Source organism: Patagioenas fasciata, chromosome 4 (genome assembly GCF_037038585.1).
Source record: "Patagioenas fasciata isolate bPatFas1 chromosome 4, bPatFas1.hap1, whole genome shotgun sequence".
Lineage (NCBI taxonomy): Eukaryota > Metazoa > Chordata > Aves > Columbiformes > Columbidae > Patagioenas > Patagioenas fasciata.
The window spans coordinates 19,869,809-19,888,984 of record NC_092523.1 but is presented as its reverse complement, the minus strand read 5'-3'; the positions used below and the strand labels follow the sequence as shown (position 1 = coordinate 19,888,984).

The 19,176-nt window shown below is 44.4% G+C and overlaps 1 protein-coding gene across 1 annotated transcript in view; it reads left to right on the top strand.

Annotated features, from left to right (window-relative positions):
* Positions 1-11,379: 11,379 nt before the first annotated feature.
* Positions 11,380-19,176, top strand: part of PPARGC1A (PPARG coactivator 1 alpha) — a 365,116-nt gene continuing 357,319 nt past the window's right edge. Inside the window, exon 1 of the mRNA XM_065837861.2 lies at positions 11,380-11,749. Coding sequence (XP_065693933.1) covers positions 11,663-11,749 — 87 coding nt within the window. The 5' untranslated portion in view covers positions 11,380-11,662. The remainder of the gene's footprint in view (positions 11,750-19,176) is intronic.

The window sequence follows — 19,176 nt, the reverse complement described above, 5'->3', positions numbered from 1 at the left end:
CCAGCTGCCCCCGGGGACAGAGCAGGCCCCGTGCCCTCTGATGGCAGTGGGAGCAGAGCTGTGGGAAGCAGACAGGCTCTTGGGACACCCTAGAGATCTGAGGGCTGGTACTGAAGCACCTTGGGAACCTGGTGGATGTGATACTTCCATGACGTTTGCATGTCATCCTGATTCCCTGGAAAACACTTAACCAACTGAAGAACTGACAGGCAAAGCGCTTGCAATACTGCAATTTAGGACTAACGCATTTTTTCCCACCAGACTGGACATGCTCCACTAAGGATTGTGGAGTGGAGGATGCTCCCAGGGCTGGGGTGGGAAGCTCCCTGTCCTGTGCAGGCATCATGCACTCGCTGTTCTACTGCACAGTGCTGATTCCTGACAACTGGGAGTATTCAAAGGTTTGGGGCAGTGACACACAGATTCACTTAAATCACTGTGGACACCTTAGAGTTACTGCAAATTTTGCCTTTGTTTTGTTTTTAAATATGTGATTTTAGAGCCATAGAGCAGTGGGAAGAGAGCAAGTTACCTAAGAAGTAACTGACCTCTCCTGAAGGAGTAACGGAAGGGACACCAGGGCTGCTTGGAGAAAGAGGTTTTCTAGGTCCTGAAGGGAAACTGTGTCAGAAACCCTCTTCTTAGCTAGAGTTTTCTCAGGGATACAACAGATGCATGCAGAATGACTTGGTTTTAACAATAGTGCTGGTTTTTCAATGTTGAAGGGTAAAAAACCTCTTTCCCATTTTTCTGGTGGAAAAACTCAAAAAAGGTTGCCCAGAGAAACAAAAGTAGATCAAGAATGTGGTGTAGGAATGAGGCCGCCTTATCTGCGAGTGTGTGGAGGTCACTGTCTGCCTCTTTCAACAATTAAAACCACCCACAGTCCTGCTCATCATCAGAGCTTTGGTTTTGGCTGCTTATACTGTAGACTGCAGTAAATGGGGAAAAACATTGGAAACTGCAAAATATACAAGAGTTTGCTAATGTCAAACAGAACTTGGGCTTCCCATGCATTTTGTGCTGTGAGATGCCACAGCTGCCTAAAAGCCCATGTGGCCCCTGCTGGGCTGTGGAGTGAGGGGTCCTGGCAAAGGGCATCAGGTGCCCCCACCAGCGTCAGCGGTTCGCTCCTCACTAGTGCCGCTCCGGAGCGTGCAGGCTGCTCCTCGCCGGGCTGGGAGCTTGTTCGCTTTGAAGCACCTGCTTGAGGAATTGCTCCCATAGGATTAGTTGGTGATCTGCTTTGGAACAATGTAAAAGGAAAAGCAATGCTTTGTTTATTTACTGTGATTTTTTTTTTTTTTACCCATGGAACTCTGTTGGTTTTTGAAAATACATGGTTTGTATAAAATAAACTTTGTAGTGTGGGACTTTTGAAAATATAGAATGGATTGATTAGATGATAGGAAAATAGTACTAAGTGAAAGGAGTATATTTTTTTGGAAAGAGGAGAGTCTTCTATCTTAACTGTGATTCTGTGTAATACCTCAAAGCAGTAAAGGGCTAATATTGATGTGAGGCCATAACGGTGTTTAGATATAGAGAGAGTTCCTGATGACTGGGTACATAAAGCTGTGGTTAGGTACGTAGATATTAACATTGTGAAGACACAAAGAAGCAACATGTTGTATTGTGTTTAGATTTGTAGGGATTTTCTAGCGTTTAAAATTTTTGTGAGAGGAAAGAATAAATGATGACTTCATGCTTCACTATGTCTTGATGTTGTGGAAGCCCCTAAAGTTTCACCTTTGGGAGACGTGTACGTGGACCAGTGCAAAAGGCAGGTGCTGCAGCTGCGTTTGTGCCCCCAGGAGGGTGCTTTTGTGGGTACCTGTGCCGGCCGCAGTGCCGGTGGTGCGGGAGGGTGTGCACTGGAACAGTCGGTTTGTGCTCCCGGGAGGGTGTTTTTGTAGGTATCTGTGCCGGTGGTGCGGGCAGGTGTGTGCTGGGACAGTCGGTGGCTGTTCGCTCGGCTTTGCCTGGCCAACACCCCAGGGGCGGGGCCACTTCTCCCTTGGATCGGGGCTTGTGAAACACCATCGGTCTGTGCTGTGTTGGTTTCAGCCTGCACCTCTGCGCCGTGCGTATTGGAAACTGCTGATTACGTAGCTTAAAGAAAAAATGCCGGAGTTAGTTGGCTTTCAGTATGTCATTTAAATTGATACCTTAACTAAAGTCCAAGGGCAAATAGTTTTCCTTCTGTCCAGTCAACCTACCATTATTAATTTGTAATCAGATTCCTATGGTTTTCTTCATTTTCTGACAATTTAGCAAGGAAAAGTTGTACCACGCCATGATATTAGAAAGCAGAGAGTTGTATTCTAAAGTACATGAATTTATTCACTTACTGTATTCCGTGAGGAATAGTCATTTGTCGTGCTTTTAGAACAGGTTTTAATAATAAACATCTTTTACTATTAGAGGTATAATCTTGTATCAGTATTCTGACCTTTTAAAATTATTAAATTTAAGACTCTATGTGACAAAAGATTTATGCAATGCAGAGAGTGATCTACTTGGTCAGCCTAGTTGATTTTTCTACTAATACTTTTCAGTGGTGGCTTTCTTTTGTGATGCATTTCCTAGAACCATTCTGGTACAGAACCAGCCGTTGGTCCCCAGTAATACAAACATCAGGTATTTTTGAGATATTTAAAACCAGGATGAAACCATTCTATGAGCGTGTTTGCCCCTCTTCTCACTTTTCCTCTTCACAAATGACAAGCTTGGGCTGCCTCTAATTTGCGCTGATGCGATTGGGATAAGTGGTTGGCATCGAGGAGATCCCAGCTTCCAGTATCAAGGGATTAAACTAAATATGGTAACAGCAGTAAAATACCATTCCTGTAGCAGCGGTAACAGACTAGTTCTGCTGATTGGAGGTGTTTTAATTTTGCAGTTTCAACTCAGACATGGTAGTTTCTCAGGAACACTGAATGTATGTTGGACAGATGATAAAATAATTTTCATTTGTGTACATCTTGGCTCTGAGTGATTCTTGAAGCTTTTTCCCAGCTATGAAAGCTATGCAGTAGTTACATTGTATAGAAAAATAAAACATAGCGCAAATTAATGTTGATAATAAATATTACCTGTGGCTCTAAACATTTGTTATTTTGGGTCAGTCTTATTTTTTTAGCTAAAGCGGGCTCTTGCCTTGCATTTGCATTCAGTGTGTGTTTTGTCAGCACATCACGTTAATGTTCCCGGCCTCATTGCTCCCAGCAGCATCAACAACAAGCACTTAAAGCACTGAGCGCTTACCGGGTTCCGTGGAGTGGAGGGTCCTGGTGGACCCGTGTCCTGACTGCTTTGTCTATTTAAATATTCATCCATGTAGTGAAACCGTTTCTGCTTACATTAATAACCAGTGTTATCCTCAAAGATAGCAACTGCTATCTACATTAAAAAATGTAGTGCCTTGTGAACTTCTCCTGAAAGGCCTGCAATTAGTACAGCGGCGGAAGGTTGGGAGCAGCACGAGTCACAGGATGGTGCCATGGGTGCCACCTGCCCAAGAGGGTGTTCACAGCTCTGCCCAGTGAGTTATTTGGTTATGCAAGGTAATGCAAGTAAGCTCAAATTACTGCTGCTTTTACATAATTTAATATATACATATATTAAGAGCAGAAATCAGATACAAGAATTGGCAAGAATTTAAAATTCCAGTCTTAATGTTCAAAATAATATCTACCCTGTTTGCTGAAAACATGACTTCATTTTCAGTAAATTTACGGACAGTGAACAGCTTCTCTCTGTTAAAAGAAAAATCCGCACAGGAGTGGAAACAAGAACATCGGCATATTTAGTGCATTTGGATGTTAGATCAGGGCTGTGCCTTTCATGTGTTTGCTCTGAAGCTCCTTGCTGGACTCGCTGCTGTGTAAATCCAAAACACTCCGTTCAAATGTCTGTTCTCTGCATTCTCCAGCATTGTCAAATACGAGGTTAAATGGTAATGTGGTGCTGGAGCTGTGATTTTTTTGCAGCCAGGAGAAAATTCCTGCTTGGTTCTGGAGGAGAATTATGGAAGGAAAAGTGAATAGGAAGATATTCAATTATAATAATCGTATTTGTTCTTCAGAGATTAATTGCCTGTAATGAATATATTATTTTTGCAAGTAAAGCTTAAGAATCCAACCGTTTGTAGCCCACTGGCTTGATATGACACTAATGTTTAGATCTCTCATTAGGTACAGCGAGGTTTCAGAAATTAATTTGCTTTTTTTAGCAGTCTCTTGATCAAACTAATCTGATTATAAAAACAACTTTATCAACACTGGGCTGTCTAGACTGAGAACAGAACTTCCTAAATTAGCAACAAAGTCAGCAGCAAATATTTGTTCTTACTCCTTCCAAAACTTTGACTTTAAAAAAGTAAAAATTTGCAGAGACATTCTAGTTGCCTTTCATTGCATTCACTTTAACCTGCTTTAAGAAAAGCCATTGTTCTTTCCCTTGACTTTGGGGATTTGTAACAGAGGGGCAGGTGCTGAGGAGCTGCAGCACCATGTCTGGTACAAACGCTGCCCGGGTTGTCTCCTAGTGAGGTTTGTTTTTATTAATTGGATCAAATGGGATGATGAAATCCAAAGTTAATGATCTGTCAAACCCCTTTGAAAGATCTATCAATTATTTCTGAGGATTTGCTGCCTCTTTGTGGTATTTCTTGTGCAAAAAATGGAATTCTGTATCGATCACGGCTTTTCTTGGGATTATGCAAAAGACATAAAGCGCAGTTTCGCCGAGTTCTACAGCGTGTGACTGGGAGTCTTTTTTCTGCCCACGGGACACAGCCCCTAGTGCCAAAGGAGCAGCCACATTTTTCTCTGTAATATACTTTGTAATTAGGGTGTTGCCACTGCTTTATCAATAAGCTTTGAATAATGTGCCGAACAGCAAAGCCTGTTTTTCGTTATCTGAGTGATGACAACAGATCTCGTCATGCCTTTCAGTACATTAATTCTTAAATGACATCTTTACCATGATTGATAAAGTAGTGGTGAGTCTACTCCATGTATATCACTCGGTGTTTTGCTAATGATCTGAGTGTACCCAGGAGGCAGCAGAATAGCTGTGAGGGTTTTTCAGATGTAAAGACACTAACACTAGAGGCAGAGACTCGGGACAGGCCAACCATCTTGATTCCTGCTAATTCGGGTTATTGTAGGATTTTTTTCTCACCCTTCGATTAGTTACTTCATATAGTTACTTCGTAACTATAACCACAGAAATAGAATCACAGAAATGTTATTTTTGGGAAATGATAATCTGATAGGGCTTTAGTAATTTATTTACATTGTTAATTGGTGGTGAGAGTGTAAAAGTTATGAACTACCTCATAAGCTTATGTCTGCCTACAGTTGAATGCCACATATTCACTGGTTATTTATAATTTGGGGGGTATTGAACTGATGGAGGATTACTCATGTTGAAAAGCTGCTGGAGGGCCTGAACTGGGAATTAAATTATCATAGTGGCTTCATTTTGTTAACAGTCTCATTGAAAATATCTTGCTTGCAGGACAATCAAACTCATCAGTGTTCTGCTCTTCCACTTCAGTAGACAAAGTTTTAATCAGTGGCACAGTTGATCTTGCAGAATTCAAGGAAAATAATTTCCTGCATTTTTGAGATGAGCAAAAATTCATGTAATCCAGCTTTTTAACTCCTGGCACTTTTTTGTTTCCCTTTCTTTCTTTTTGAATAATCAGCTTTACTTCACTCAATTGCCTATTTCACATAATTTCAATTATCAAGATGACCCAATGCTTGGATGGGATTAGCTCATGGATGAAGAGCAAGCAACTGAATCTGAACTTGGACAAGGCAAATAATAGACTGATGGTGAGAAAACATTTTGAAAAATGTACAGCTTTCTCTGAAGTTGTATATTTGCAATAGGTCTTTGCATTTAGAAGGCTTTAGACAGCCTTGTTATCCATTTCTGGTGGACTCACATCGCAGCATTTACAAAAAATACTGCTCCATCCTCTTTTTTCTTGGGAGCTGCCATCCTGTCTTAGTGGTCTGTCACCCAGCTTCAATTATCTGTTTATCTTTTGGATGAAGCACAACAGTACAATCTTCACCATCTAGCAAACTTAGAAAAATGAGTTATATTCCAGGTCTTTGGGGTTTTTTTTCTGCTTTTTCTTTTTATTTCTTCAAGACTCCTAGCAGCCTGGACTCAGCTCTGGGATGAAGACCACGAGTGTCAAAGCCAGTGCCAGTTACATCTTTGGTGTAGCTGAGCTTTCTGAAACAAGGGTAAAATGTGCCTGTGCAGTAACCGTAAGTACAAGATGGTGTAACAAATCTCAACAGTAACTAACGGTCATCCAGAATCTCACTACCTTCTGCTTAAATTGCACAGACCATTTATTCTGTCACCATATACAGCAAAGACTCCAGTGCAGCACTCCTGCCTTTTGACTAGAGGAAGAACAAGCAGATGTCAGTCACCCAGCGTAGTGCGCTGTTTGAGAGTATTCACATATTACAGTGACATAAACAGTCATAAGTACGGTGGACATAATGTAACAGAACTTAGAAAAGCTGGCTCTGATAAATTCCTGTACCACCACCATTCAGTGGGTGGAAAGTATCTGTTTTCTGTATTTTGATCAATGACATTCAGTTTTCTGAATGCAATTTTCGTTCAGTGGAACCTTGCATTTTTTGAATGGCGGCATGTCATTGAAGCTCGAGAGCATTGTGCCACGATACTTGACAGAAGCTCTATTTTGATCAATCTTAATCTGTTTTGCTGGTATTGGCAAATCTGCACGTGTAGCTCTTGTGGTTGAAGCTGATGAGAATCCCGCGTGTGGAGCTGTTCTGGGAACTCTGGGTCTCTCGGGTACTGGGAGCTGAACAAACCCATCTGAATTCTGGAATGCAGTGAGGAGCCGATGGGAAAGAACCTGAACACTGAAACGATGTTTTAAAGGTGACCGTGGTTGCTGCGTTCTCACCCACCGGTGGTTTCATTCTCAGTTTTGCCTAGTCTTACACTTTTGTATTATAGACATGAATTATCTGGAAAGTTAAATAGAAACCTAAACACTCTCAAATTTCCACTATTTTTTGCTGTAAGTTAGTTTTTGCTCCTCTGGGGCTAATTGCTTTTATAAACATTGGCGAGCCACATTGCTTGACTTTTCCAAAGATCTGGTACTTAGGCTGTTGATCTCCTCAAATATTACAAGGATGTAATACCTTGCTCCAGAGGTGTTCATAAAGCTAAAGGAAATCATTTGATGGAAGGTGCTAAGGAAGCTTTAAAGCATTAGCCTAATAGAAAACCTATCAGTGGACTTTTAAAGCCTTTCTTCTTCAATTTTTATGGACTGTCTTAATTGACTTTAAAAGGCTTTTATGCACTTATGAATAGGCTTAGTAGAAATAGTCTTTTTTTTTTTTTTCACCTGCAAATAAGTTAGAGGGACAGCTTCTAACTTTATTTTAGAATATCTGATATCATAGGCTTTTGTCCTGTGAGAAGGGATTTTCAACTAACAAAGTCTAGTAAAGTCAAGAATAAAAAAGTTACGTGTGTCTGGTAATGCTGCGAACTTGAAAAAAAGAAGTGACAGTGGTGAATAAAAGTACTCATAAAACTTTTTGAGGTATTTATGATCACAACCTTTAAAAATAGTGGGGACCACAGCAGTCAGTGTAAACACTATACTGATCATTGGAGGGACACCAAACTGCCTAAACAAAAAACAGCCATGGAGTATCACTTTGTGTTGTAGAATCTTAATTTAGAGGCTACAGCTGAGTTGAATCCTGATCCTCTTGGGCTGTTCTGATACAAATCTGTCTGCTTGCATGGAACATATAGGTTGAAGACGAATGTCTTTTCTGTCTCAAATTCTCCATATGCTTCTCAAACCAAAGAGTTCCAGAAGCCTCGCTTTTTCAAGAAGTTTCTCAAGAGATCACTCTCTGTAAAGAAATTAAAACAAAGATGTGTCCACGATGCTCTGGCTGTTGCCGGCAGCCATAGGGGTACATTTACCCTTTGAGACATCTCTCCCAAAACTTCCTACTTGGTGATACCAGATCTGTTATTTGCTGCAGTCTCGTCTCTGTGCACCAGCCTCAGACAAACAAGGATGTGCTGTCTCTGAGAAGACAGGACCAGCCTCAATTTGAAAGCTTCACCTTGATTCACCTTGCTCCCATACCAGGCAGGCTTTGCAGGTAAAAATAACCTCCCTCTGCCTCAAAAACAAAACAAAACAAAACAAGCCCCTGCAAACCACCAAAACAAACAAAACCCATAAAAAAACCTCAAAAAAACCCCAAACCACAAAACAACCAGCACAAAACCCTGGTTTCTGGTTTATTTAATAGACTTTGAAAGCCTTTAAGCTGAAAACATGGAAGCAAAGAGCAAATCAAATTAAATTCTAGACTGTATTTAACAATGGGCCTTTCTGCCTGCTTTGCTACCCTTGACCTGGTGCTCTGGCACACCTGAGCTCCACAGCATTGTGCTCTGTGTGTCCCTGAAGAGACCCGAGTAATCTTCACTGTTCTACCTGCACCAGGCCGCTTGCTTTCAGCACAGATGGAGTATTAATGGTTATCCTGAGGTTACTTTTGTTATTCAAACATTTCCAGGATTTTGCTGTTTCCTCCACTCCTCATCAATCCATGTGCTCCAAGTTCCTCACAACAGTTTATTTTGTTTTTTCTGTGCTTTATTCCTTCTGCCTACGGGACTGAATGCACCTTAGCATCTATTATTTGAAGCTGTTAGTGCACTGAGATACTAGACAATGGTTATTTGTGGATTTTATTATGTTTGGTTACATGCTTCTAGTGATAAAAGTAACATACGAAGTTTTTTGCTTCATCGTGAACATCACAGTAACAATAATGTTAGTGATAGACAAATAGATAATTAGCCATTTCAATAATGGCTGGTTGACCAAAAACGTCTGCAAATGGTCTGGAGGAGCAATACATACTGCTATCAATAAGTTTTCAGACTGGTTTTGCTGGCAGCAGAAGTGTGTGCGCTCTGCAGAGGCCTTGAGCAGGTTCTGAGCAGTGTGCAGCTACGAGAAAAGGCTGCAGCTGGATCTCCATTAGTAACTGATCACTGCGCAATTAAGCTGAACCTCCTACCAGTGATGGTCCCCCAGGGGCAACTCTCTGAACTTCAAACGAGGAGATTTGGAGCTAGAGCAAATGGTTAACAGCAGGGTGAGGAACAATGTTTGAAGGAAAAAGATAAGGAAAAAACCCAAACATTTAAGAACCCATAATCTGTTCTGAGACTTTTAAAGAACATTGCATTGGGGGGGCAGATAGTATGTCTGTCACTAGAGGAAGTAGGGCAAATGCCACCTACTGAAGCATATAAATACATCAGGTATTGGGGCGGGGGGGTGAAGTACAAACTGTAGGATTTTCAGTTCAAAAGGTAGGAACTTTGGTTCAAACCATAGAATTTTCAAGTGCTAACTTTGCCTGAACAGCATAAATAGCTCAGAGGTCAGGCTACGCTGGAGTACAGATTCAGGATGGAATGCTCTAAGACTTAATATGAAGATGAAACATGCAATGCCAAGTTGCTCGAAGTTTAGAAATGAGACGCTTTGAATCCTCTGAAAGAAGAGAACAATTCAAGAAGGAGGATGAAGCGGAAAGGAATTTTATACCTTAATTGCTGCTGTCCGAAAAGTGCAAATAAATTCTTAAACCACTTGATTTTTTGTGGGCCACTGATGAGCAGCCTTGACAGGCTGAAGCCTTGGAAGGAAAATACTGAAGCAATTTGAGAAACAAATCACTGTGGACATGGTGAACACCTTGTTTCTGATGTAGTTTCCTTATTCTGTTGCTGGGAACCTTCCTGCTGTATTTTACCTGGTTTAGGGCAGGATGAAAGGTTCTTTCACCTCAAATGGAACAGAACTGCCTGTCACAAAGGTTCCTCTGGATGATGAATTCAGGTATTCTTGGCTAGCCTTCATTCACACAAAGCCAACTCATGAAAGAGTTGAGTTTTGACTACTCTCATGTGTGTTTCATGGTATTCCATGCTCATGACACATTTGGAGTCTGAAGACTGCCTCAACAAATAGAATGGTCAAAGGGTTCCGTGGGTATTACTGAATCGTGGTTTCTTCCTTAAAATACCATGTGAGATGGAGTGAGGAGCTTTCAATGGGCCTTGGATCAGGTGTGGCAGAAAACTCTCTCTGTTTTTTTCCACTGATGGCTGTGGGTGGTTGTGGCTGTGCTGTGCTGCTCCACAAACCACTGGCCCTCTGAAAATACTACTTTTAAAAAATGGAAAATATATATTATTATATAAAATAGATCAATCATTCTGAAAAAAACCCCACCTACATTGTTTTCCATTTATAATGGTCCAAGTTTTGTGATATCAATGTTAGCTGATGAGGAGAACGTTCCCCGTGTCAGAAGACTGGGTGTCAGGTGCTGGGTGTGCAATCAGGACAAGAAATACTCAATAAACATGGTCAACGTAATCCAGTCTATTTCTGCCAATTTTTTGGCGACCCCTTTGAAATCGCTCTATTCCGTGTGACTTCACTGTGTGCGATGGGCTATGTGGTGACGGCTCACAGGCCCCGAGTTCTACTTTTCCTTGCGACCCTGTGGGATCCCGGCAGGTCTGTGCTTCCGAGGTGGGGCAGCCTTGTCTCCTCGGCTGCGACAGGAGCCGGCGGCACCGGTCATGCTGCCGGTGCCACTTCTGTGATTGCCGACATGCTTTAAAAAAAATATATATACATATTAAAAATATATAAAAAATACATATGTATATATATATTTATTCTGCTTTGCTCCTGCTCCTTGAAAACGGGCTGCTAAGGAAAATGCCCCCAAGAAAGGCAAGAGCGGGGGAAACTGTACTAACAGCCGGGGACCCGCTGCCGACTCTGTGTAGAAGTTTCCCGCGGGGGCAGCGGGCCCGGGGGCGCGGCTGGAGGCGGCGCCCGCCGCGGGGCGCCAGGGCCGGGCTGCAGCGCCGAGGTCCCGCCGGTGCCCGCGAACCCGTCTCCGGACGAGGGTCGCACGGCGGAAAGCGGGCTGCAACTTTCCCGGCGCGGTGCGGCGCGGCACCGCACGGCGGGGCTCGGGGCGGGGCGGGGGAGGCTGGGAGGGCGGGCCCGCCCGCGGCGGCGCTGCCCCAGCGCGGCGGGGGAGGACGCGCGTCGCCACTTTGCCCGCTCCCTTCCCCGCCGCGGTGCAGTCGCAGGTCCTGCAAGCGCCCCCTTGTTTCCTTGCGCAGGCTGCGCTGCCGAGCGCGGCCGGGGGTGGGTGGGGATGGCGAGGTCGCCTGGCGCCGGCGATTCGGAGCCGGGGTCTGTAGCGCAGCCCGTCCCCGGCGGCGGCAGCGGGGTGAGCGCGCGCACGTGACGCCGGCTCGGGCTCCGTCTCCGCGGTGCCGCCACAAACAGCCGCGCACACACACACGGACACGCCGCTGCCCGCGCTCCTCCCGCCGCCGCGCTCCCTCCCGCTCGCACCGCGCAAGCCGCCGCCGGGGCGAAGCCGTCGGCACACTCCGCGGTGGCTGCACCAGCAGCGGCAGCAGCGACTCCGCGAGAGGCAAGAGTTTGCGAAGGCTGCTGCGTGCCTTCCCGAAGAGGTTTTGCGCCCGGAGGATGGCTGGCTGCGGACTGTCAGAAGACGCTTGCTTCTCCTCCTTCTTTTACAACTACACCTCCTCCTGGGAGACCTCCTACAACCAGGTAAGAGGTGGCCGGTGCTGCCGGGCGCCCTCGCCGCCGCTGCGCCCGCCGGGCTGCTCGGAGGAGGCGAAGGTGATGCCTGTGCGTGCAGGAAGGAGCTCGAAGTGTTTCTGCTCAGCATGCGTGGGGAGAATTAGCCGGGGAAAGAAATGAGAAGAGAGCCTTTTTTCCGTGTGCCTTTCCGGCCCCTTCCCTCCGCCCCTCCCGTGAGGAAGAGGAGCGGGAGGAGGGCTGAGGAGCGGCAGCTGTAGCGTTACCCGGGAGCAACTCGGGGCACAACAAGGCAACTCGAGCGAAGCCACCCCGAGCCTCCCGCTCGGCTGTGCTGGGCGCCGCGCTCCGCGCATAGCGGGCCCGCCGGGGGCGGCCAGGCGAGTTTGCCGGGGCGGGGGGAGCGGCCGTGCGAGAGGGACTCCCCTCTCCCTCAGAAATGGCTGCGTGTGCCTTTAGCCTCGTAATTTCGAATCCTGCCTAGGTGGAAATAGTTCGACTCACCCATCTCTTCTGATTCAGCCCCCCCACCCCGACCCCCCAGCACTTAACTTTGATGACTGTGCAATGCGAGGCGCAGCCGGGTAACGCGGGCTCCTCCGGCTGGGCCGGGATCTCCCGCCCGACCCGTGGCTGGAGAGGTGGGGAGGGAGCGCGGGGAGAAACCAGACATCGCGCCTCGGAGGTAGAAGAGCTATTCTGGGAGCCTCCAAAACGTCTTTAATTAAATAACTGTTGTAGTCTGCTGCCCCCGCTGCTTGTTTGGTGAAAGTCTACAGGCAACTGTCATTTATAAACTACATCGGGGTGTGTGAGTGCGTGAGTGTGGAGGGGGGTTTCTGGTGCTGGAAAAGTTGGGCAGCGGGTGGGAGCGGGTTGCGGAGTGGGGGAAAGGCACTCTAGGGCTGTGGGGGCGGGAGAGCCGCCGGCGGCCCCCGAGGCGGCCGGGGCTCCCGGCTGGGGGGGTCGCGTCTCCGCTCCCTCCCTGCGGGGGAGCAGAACCGGCTGAGCTCATGGAAAAACGCGCAGCCCACAGCCCCGGTTTCCAGGAAACTGAAAGCCCCAAACTAGCGGTTGCCAGTTTAAGGTTACATCTCTCGGCCAGGGATGGAGCAGCCCTGCGCTCCTCCTGCCTGCGGGAGTCAGTAACGGAGCGGCGAGGAGCAGGGCCCTCCGCGGGCAGCAGCGGGAGCCCAGCCGGCGGAGTTCGGGGGTCGGGCCGTCGCGGTGGGGCCCCGACAGCCGGGTCGTCCCTTGAAGCAGCCGAATAAATACCGGCCTCTGGTGTGCCGGGCGCGGGTGGGCGCTCCCCGGGCCCATCTCGGAAGGCACCTGGTGTGGGGTGAAGCGACCTGCCGAGTTTGCCACCCCATTTAGGGCAGAGCTCTCCTAGCAGGGAACGAGTCGGGCTCGCCCGCGCTGGGGAGCGCTTGGTGTGGGAACAGACGCACGCACGTACCGAGCCCAGCGCCACCGCTGAGCTGCCGGAGCCCCCTGGCTCCGCCAAGCCGCCTGTGGCCCCGTGCCTGGCGGCAGGTGCGCGGTGGCGGGGCCGCAGCGGCGGACGCGGCCGGGCAGGCGCCGCTCGGGCCCGGGGGGCTGCCGGGATTCCCGGGCCGGGCCGGGCAGCACGGCGTGCCCGGGGTGGCTGCGGCCGAGGTCGGTCAGTGCTGGCGGCGAGCGGTGCCGCCGAGGCCGTGCCGGTGCTCTGTGCGCACACGGCTGCCGGTGGGAGAACGTGCGTTATTATCCTGCTAAATACGAGCCCCTGCAAGTAACTGAGATTTAAAAGGGCTTATGCCTGTTAAAAAAGGCAGGCGGGCAGACGAAGACTCGTTTGAAATCATCAGAAGAGAAAAATGGTTAGGAACGCAGACAATAAAATCAGGTTTAAGCCAGTTCCTTTATCTAAACTTAGTTTCATTCTGTAGTGAAACAGTTCGGTGAAGGGATGGCATTGTGGAATGACAGGTTCCCGTGCATCTCCTTTCAGGAGAGCAAGCCCATGTCACAATGGAAGCAGGAAGAATTACTGACAAATCCAGAGTTGATCTATTCTACATACCAGCGTTGAACTGTATCTAAGGGAAAACTGGGGAGATAATTCAGGATGCAGAAGGTCTATTTATAGCAGGACTGTATAAACTGTAGGATATACACACGAAGTTGAATTAAATATGCATGATTAGGAAAGGAGTTTAGAAGGAGAAGGTGGGATCATTATATAGCATTACAGAAGGAACAGATGAAGTCTCAAGACTTTCCAGGGTGAAGATGAGAAGAATTTTTAAGATACATATTCTTTTGGGTGCTCAAGGCTCCTTTCTGTTTTCATCTTTTGCGTATTACGTTAGCATTTACATCAGTCAAATTCACCAGCTGAGGGTTAGCAGTAGATGTTAGTCTGAATATGAAATCAAAATGAATATGGGAATTTGCTGGAAATAGGTTTTTCTTACAAGTTTTAACACTTAAAAAGGTGGAGTTGGCTTGAATCTGACAGTCAGCCATATTTGTGTTTGTTTTTACCTTAACTGCATCCAAAAAAAAAAAGCAGCTTGCAAACCATTTCTTCTTGCTAAATATAGCAATGTAGCTGAAATAGAATTTGTTTTGTAGACTCTGTTTAAAAGAAAACAGCAAACAGAAAAACTTAAAAAAAATGTGCTGAGCTGAGAAGATGGGTTGACTACTGGAAGAATAGTTTTTTTATTCCTGGATCAATGTGATGCACTCCTAACATCCAGTTCGAGGTAAAAGGATCCCTTGTATAACATCGATAGCAGTTCAGCCATAGCTTACTAAAAGAATCTTTTCCTGGCATCTCAGGACTTTATTGGGAGTATAAGTAATCACAATAAGACTTAATAATGGAACCAGTCAGGTTAAGGAGAACAGCGATTTCTTCTGGAAGTATAATACACTGACAGTTTTGAAGGCAGGGATAGGACATCTGCTTTGTAATTCAGGAAGGCCAAGAGATGCCTTTCAACTTTATAATTTCGATGCATTTTTTCAGTTCATTTTTAAGCATAAGATTATATGCATGATTTGTTGGTAATGTTCTCGGAAGGAACTTTTCCATTGCATATTAAATTCCAAAGTGCATCACAGAAAAGCTTGTATCAGAAAAATTATGTACAGAAACTTTTTATGAAGTCTGTTTTGAATCAATTTCTGAGGTAGTCTTCCAGAAAAGAAGGCTCTATGATAGTTATAAATAAGACTTGGCATTACTAAAGAGAACTCCAAAAAGATGGACTATTCTCCTGAGGCTGGCTATCTTTTTTTACAGTTGTTTTAGTACAGGGACTTAGCCATTATGCTAAATTCTAGACTAGACAAACTTGTAGACTTAGATCCTGAGAACTATCAATTGTGGTTGCATAAACTTACCTGCGTTATGCTGGCAAATGTGTGTAAACCTGAGGTGAAGGAATATCCAGCAGATTTCCTGTTGATTAATTTTGTAATCTACATTTTTAGCCGGTCAAGAAATGTTCTACTTTTTGTTCTATATGTTGTGAATATGTGTGCACCAGAAAATTCCTAAGTGTATCTTCTGGTTGACTGAAATTCTCTTTACATCTGTTTCTTAATTAGTAGTCATGAGGAGAGAACAGCTATTCCTAAGTACTGCAAAGGGGGTATTCAGCCTTGCAAGAGCAGTAATATTCTCGGGCATAACCTGTCCATGCTGAACTGGCAGCATTATTTGTATTAATTATTTTTCGATCTCCAGTCCAGAACTGGATATGTTGTTGTGTTACTAATCTGTGTAGTTGGGAAGTGCTTGAAAATAATTTGAAATGTAGTTAATGAATGAAATCCTATGACTAAGGCATAAATCTGGATACTTATTTGAATTTGACCTCAAGAAAATCCCTGCAGTATAGAAGTAAAAGGAGAGTATGCTGCCTGATTGCTGCTGTTATTTCAGAGCTTTCTCCCTGCAACACCCAGCTGAGGGCCTGTGCCCTGGCACCATCGCTTTGTCCTGTATTTTCAAATATGGCAGTACTTCATTCAGCATACTTTCACAGGCTGTATTCTGTGTATATAAGTCAGTGTAAAATGAAGCTGAGAGCCAGCTTTGTGGCTTGGCTCTTCAAGGATGCAGGGACACAAGTACCCCAATGCAGTCAGAGCTTTCTGCCAGTATTTTTGGGGTGTTGGACTAAACATTTTCTTCTTCTTTTTTATTTTTTTAACTAGAGTAGTTCCAATGGTCATTTTCTTTTGGTCCATAGCCAGTGAGATTTTTTTGACTAATTTTTGTTTCCATGGTTTCTGGATTTTTTAAAAAAATGATTTTTATTTTCATTTGAGTAGTAGAACTTCGAGTCTGTGCAGTTTTGGAAATAAGTCAGATGAGTTTGTGCTAACGCGCTGCACATGTATAGTGTATACTAAGTATGTATGTGTATGAGGATGTTGAATCAGAGCTACTATAACAATCTGCAAAGATTGGGCAGTGCACATTATGGTTTTTGTAGACCTTTTTCTTTAGTGGAAAAGGACTCAGTCAATAGTGGTACGTTATTTGACTGTGAAAACCAATGAAATAAAACGATAATTCAACTTCAATTATATTTTAGCAAAGCCTGTAACGTCTCTGCAAATTGAAAGGACACTGTCAAAGCTAAATTAGTTAAGAAAAAGCAGCAGTCCTGGTTTAGTATTAATAGAGAAGACTTGGCAATTAAAAACCAAAAAAAGTTAATGCTGGAATTGGAATTTTTCTGACTTTTCTATATCAGAGGGATGTTGTACGGGAAAATGGAACACTGTAAAAACGAAAGTGAAACCGAAGAGACCTATTGGCATCCTAGGAAAAGATAGACAATAAGATAACGGGGAAGATGTAATTTGATACAATAGGTAATAGACTGTTAAAAAAAAAAAAAAAAAAAAAGAAAAAGTTAAATGTGATTCTCTTTCTTCCCGAGATTAATGCCTTAATTGGTCATTGAACACAGTCACTTTGGAAAATTTCAGTGACCATCAGTGAATGCTGCCATTGTGAAGCCTTTAGAGAGCAGATTTCCAAGTGTATTTTCTGCCCACTTCCTGTGTTGTTGTTCTGGTTGTTGTTTCATAAGCCTATCCACAGTCTGGGTAAAAACCAGAGTATTCTGATGCAAAATGGCTAAATAGTGGCACCATAGAGCACAGCAGTGTGAGTTTAAAGCGCACACAAGAAATGGGCAAGATGTTATTTTCGTATATTAGTTTAGGAGAAAAGCTTAAAGTTGCAAGTTACATTTATGGCTGTGATGAACTAATGCATTTTAGTGCTTTATCCATAAGGCAAGATTTTCAAAAATGCGGTTGTGTTCAGGAGAAAATGTCAGTAGCTCTAGCAATGTGTTCTGTAGGAAGAGGGCAGGGAGTTCTTAGCTGGTCAAATGTTCGTGTGGTCTAAGCAGAAATGTAAAAGTGCAGGGTTTGCATTGGAATGAGAATGGGGTCATCCACCCTTTGTACTCATCATCAGGGAAGCAGAACCTTCTTCCAGAGAGACCATAGGAAATCAATGAGCACACTTTGCTGGTGTAGAGATAAATGTGTACTGCAGAAGGGTATTAAATATAAAAGGGCAGCAGTAAAATGATTTACTATATGAAGCAGTGGAACTTTCTCTTGGTCGCCTAAAAGGCAATTGTCAATTTCTGATGACATAATTGTATTTTTTTAATACTAATAACTGAACCCCCCCCCCCAGGAAATAAACTGTTTTGCAGGTTTTGAGGTACATAATGTAATCTAGGAGAGGCTTGTTTACAAATGGCAGCAAATATGCACACGTTTTTGAACATACGATCTGGCATTTATAATTCAGATCGTAGTTGTCTGATCTGACTTACCAAAAGTTACTGTTTTTTTTAATGTGTTTGTTTTTTTGCCTGGGGTAGTGTGGATGCTTGCGATCCGGTCTGTCTCGCCGTGACCAGAAGGTATCACTGAGGGATACCAGCACAGCGGATGCGCGGAGGAAAGAACCTGATGTACATTTAGGTGTAGAGGCTTAATGAAATGTGGAAGAGCAGGTGCACAGTCCTAATGTGTTGGTGGTGTTTTTGTTTCCTCTGATGTGTCTGCTGTGTGGACAAATCTCCTTGTACATTTAAAACCTATAGGGCTGTAAAATTGCTTGAAAGGACACAGAACCAATACTTTAACAATGTTTTTTGTCTTAGACTCTGTATTCTTTGCAATTGGCAATTGAGGTTCTTCTTCTGCCAAGTAGCTGTGTGGTTTTTTTCTCTGAAGGTAAAGCTAAGGTGAAGAGAGATGAATAGCAGAGTGACCCTTGCTCTGGATATGGCACTTATGACACAGTTGTCCTAATTTTGGATGGAGAAATTGGGCAGTCTTGGTTCCATGTGAACCCATTGGACCCTGAAGTGACCCAGGATGTTTCTACACTGACCCTTTCCTTGGGAGCAGGAGCGTTCTGCCTTCATCCCAACTCTGCTTTGGTTAGCCTTGCGGGTTGGTTTAGTTGCAAATGAGCAGAATTCCTTTTGGATAGCGCCGAGCTGGGAGTTGTGTCCGAGCTATAAATTGACATTCAGCTAATTAGATGAGACCAGAGGAGGGATGAAGTTAAATAATCAGACAAACCACACCCTGAAGAGCATGATCCAAGCGTGTGGTGTAGACGTGGGGTCCTCAGCAGCAGCTCGGTGGCTGTTCCAGATGTGCAGCCCCTGTGCTCCCTTGCTGAGCGGGACGCACGGGAAGGCCCACGTTTGGGGAGCTGCTTGGAGACCCGTGGGTTGAACTGTCACCTGACGTGCATCCTCACATCGCAATCACAAGACCATTATTCTTCCCATCAAAAAGGGGTGGTTTGTGTTGGCATGAAGAGAAAGGGTTCGTTTGATCACTTGTAATACAACACATGAGCGAGTGAGAGGCACTGATGCTTTGGCTCACAAAAGCCCTCCACATTTTTAACCCATTTTATTATTTGCAAGAGCAATTTAGTTCCTAATGTTAACAATGAGTGATTATGATTCTGTACTTCCGTTTACAGCATAAATTAGCATTTTGTTTTCCATTACAGCTTTTGAATGAGGAATTATAATGTATAATTTGCTGCAAATAGATGTTATCATCTCTTTGAATGTGAACAACCACATAAACTTTAGCAAATGATAAAAATGGAATCAATTACTTCTCAAATGGAAGTAGTTTACAAACCTTCACATACAAAATGGCAATAGTAGCTGGTTATTGTAACAAATAATTAGTTTTTTTAAAAAACATTTATTGAATTCCATTGTTTACAGAATATTTAACTATCCCCCTCACAAAATACATGCCACATAATATATGGATTTTTTAAATTGCAGATTGCCTCTGTAGTCCTTGTGTGCAGCTTTACTCATGTATATTCACCTGTATAAGCATTCCAGAAGGGGAGCACT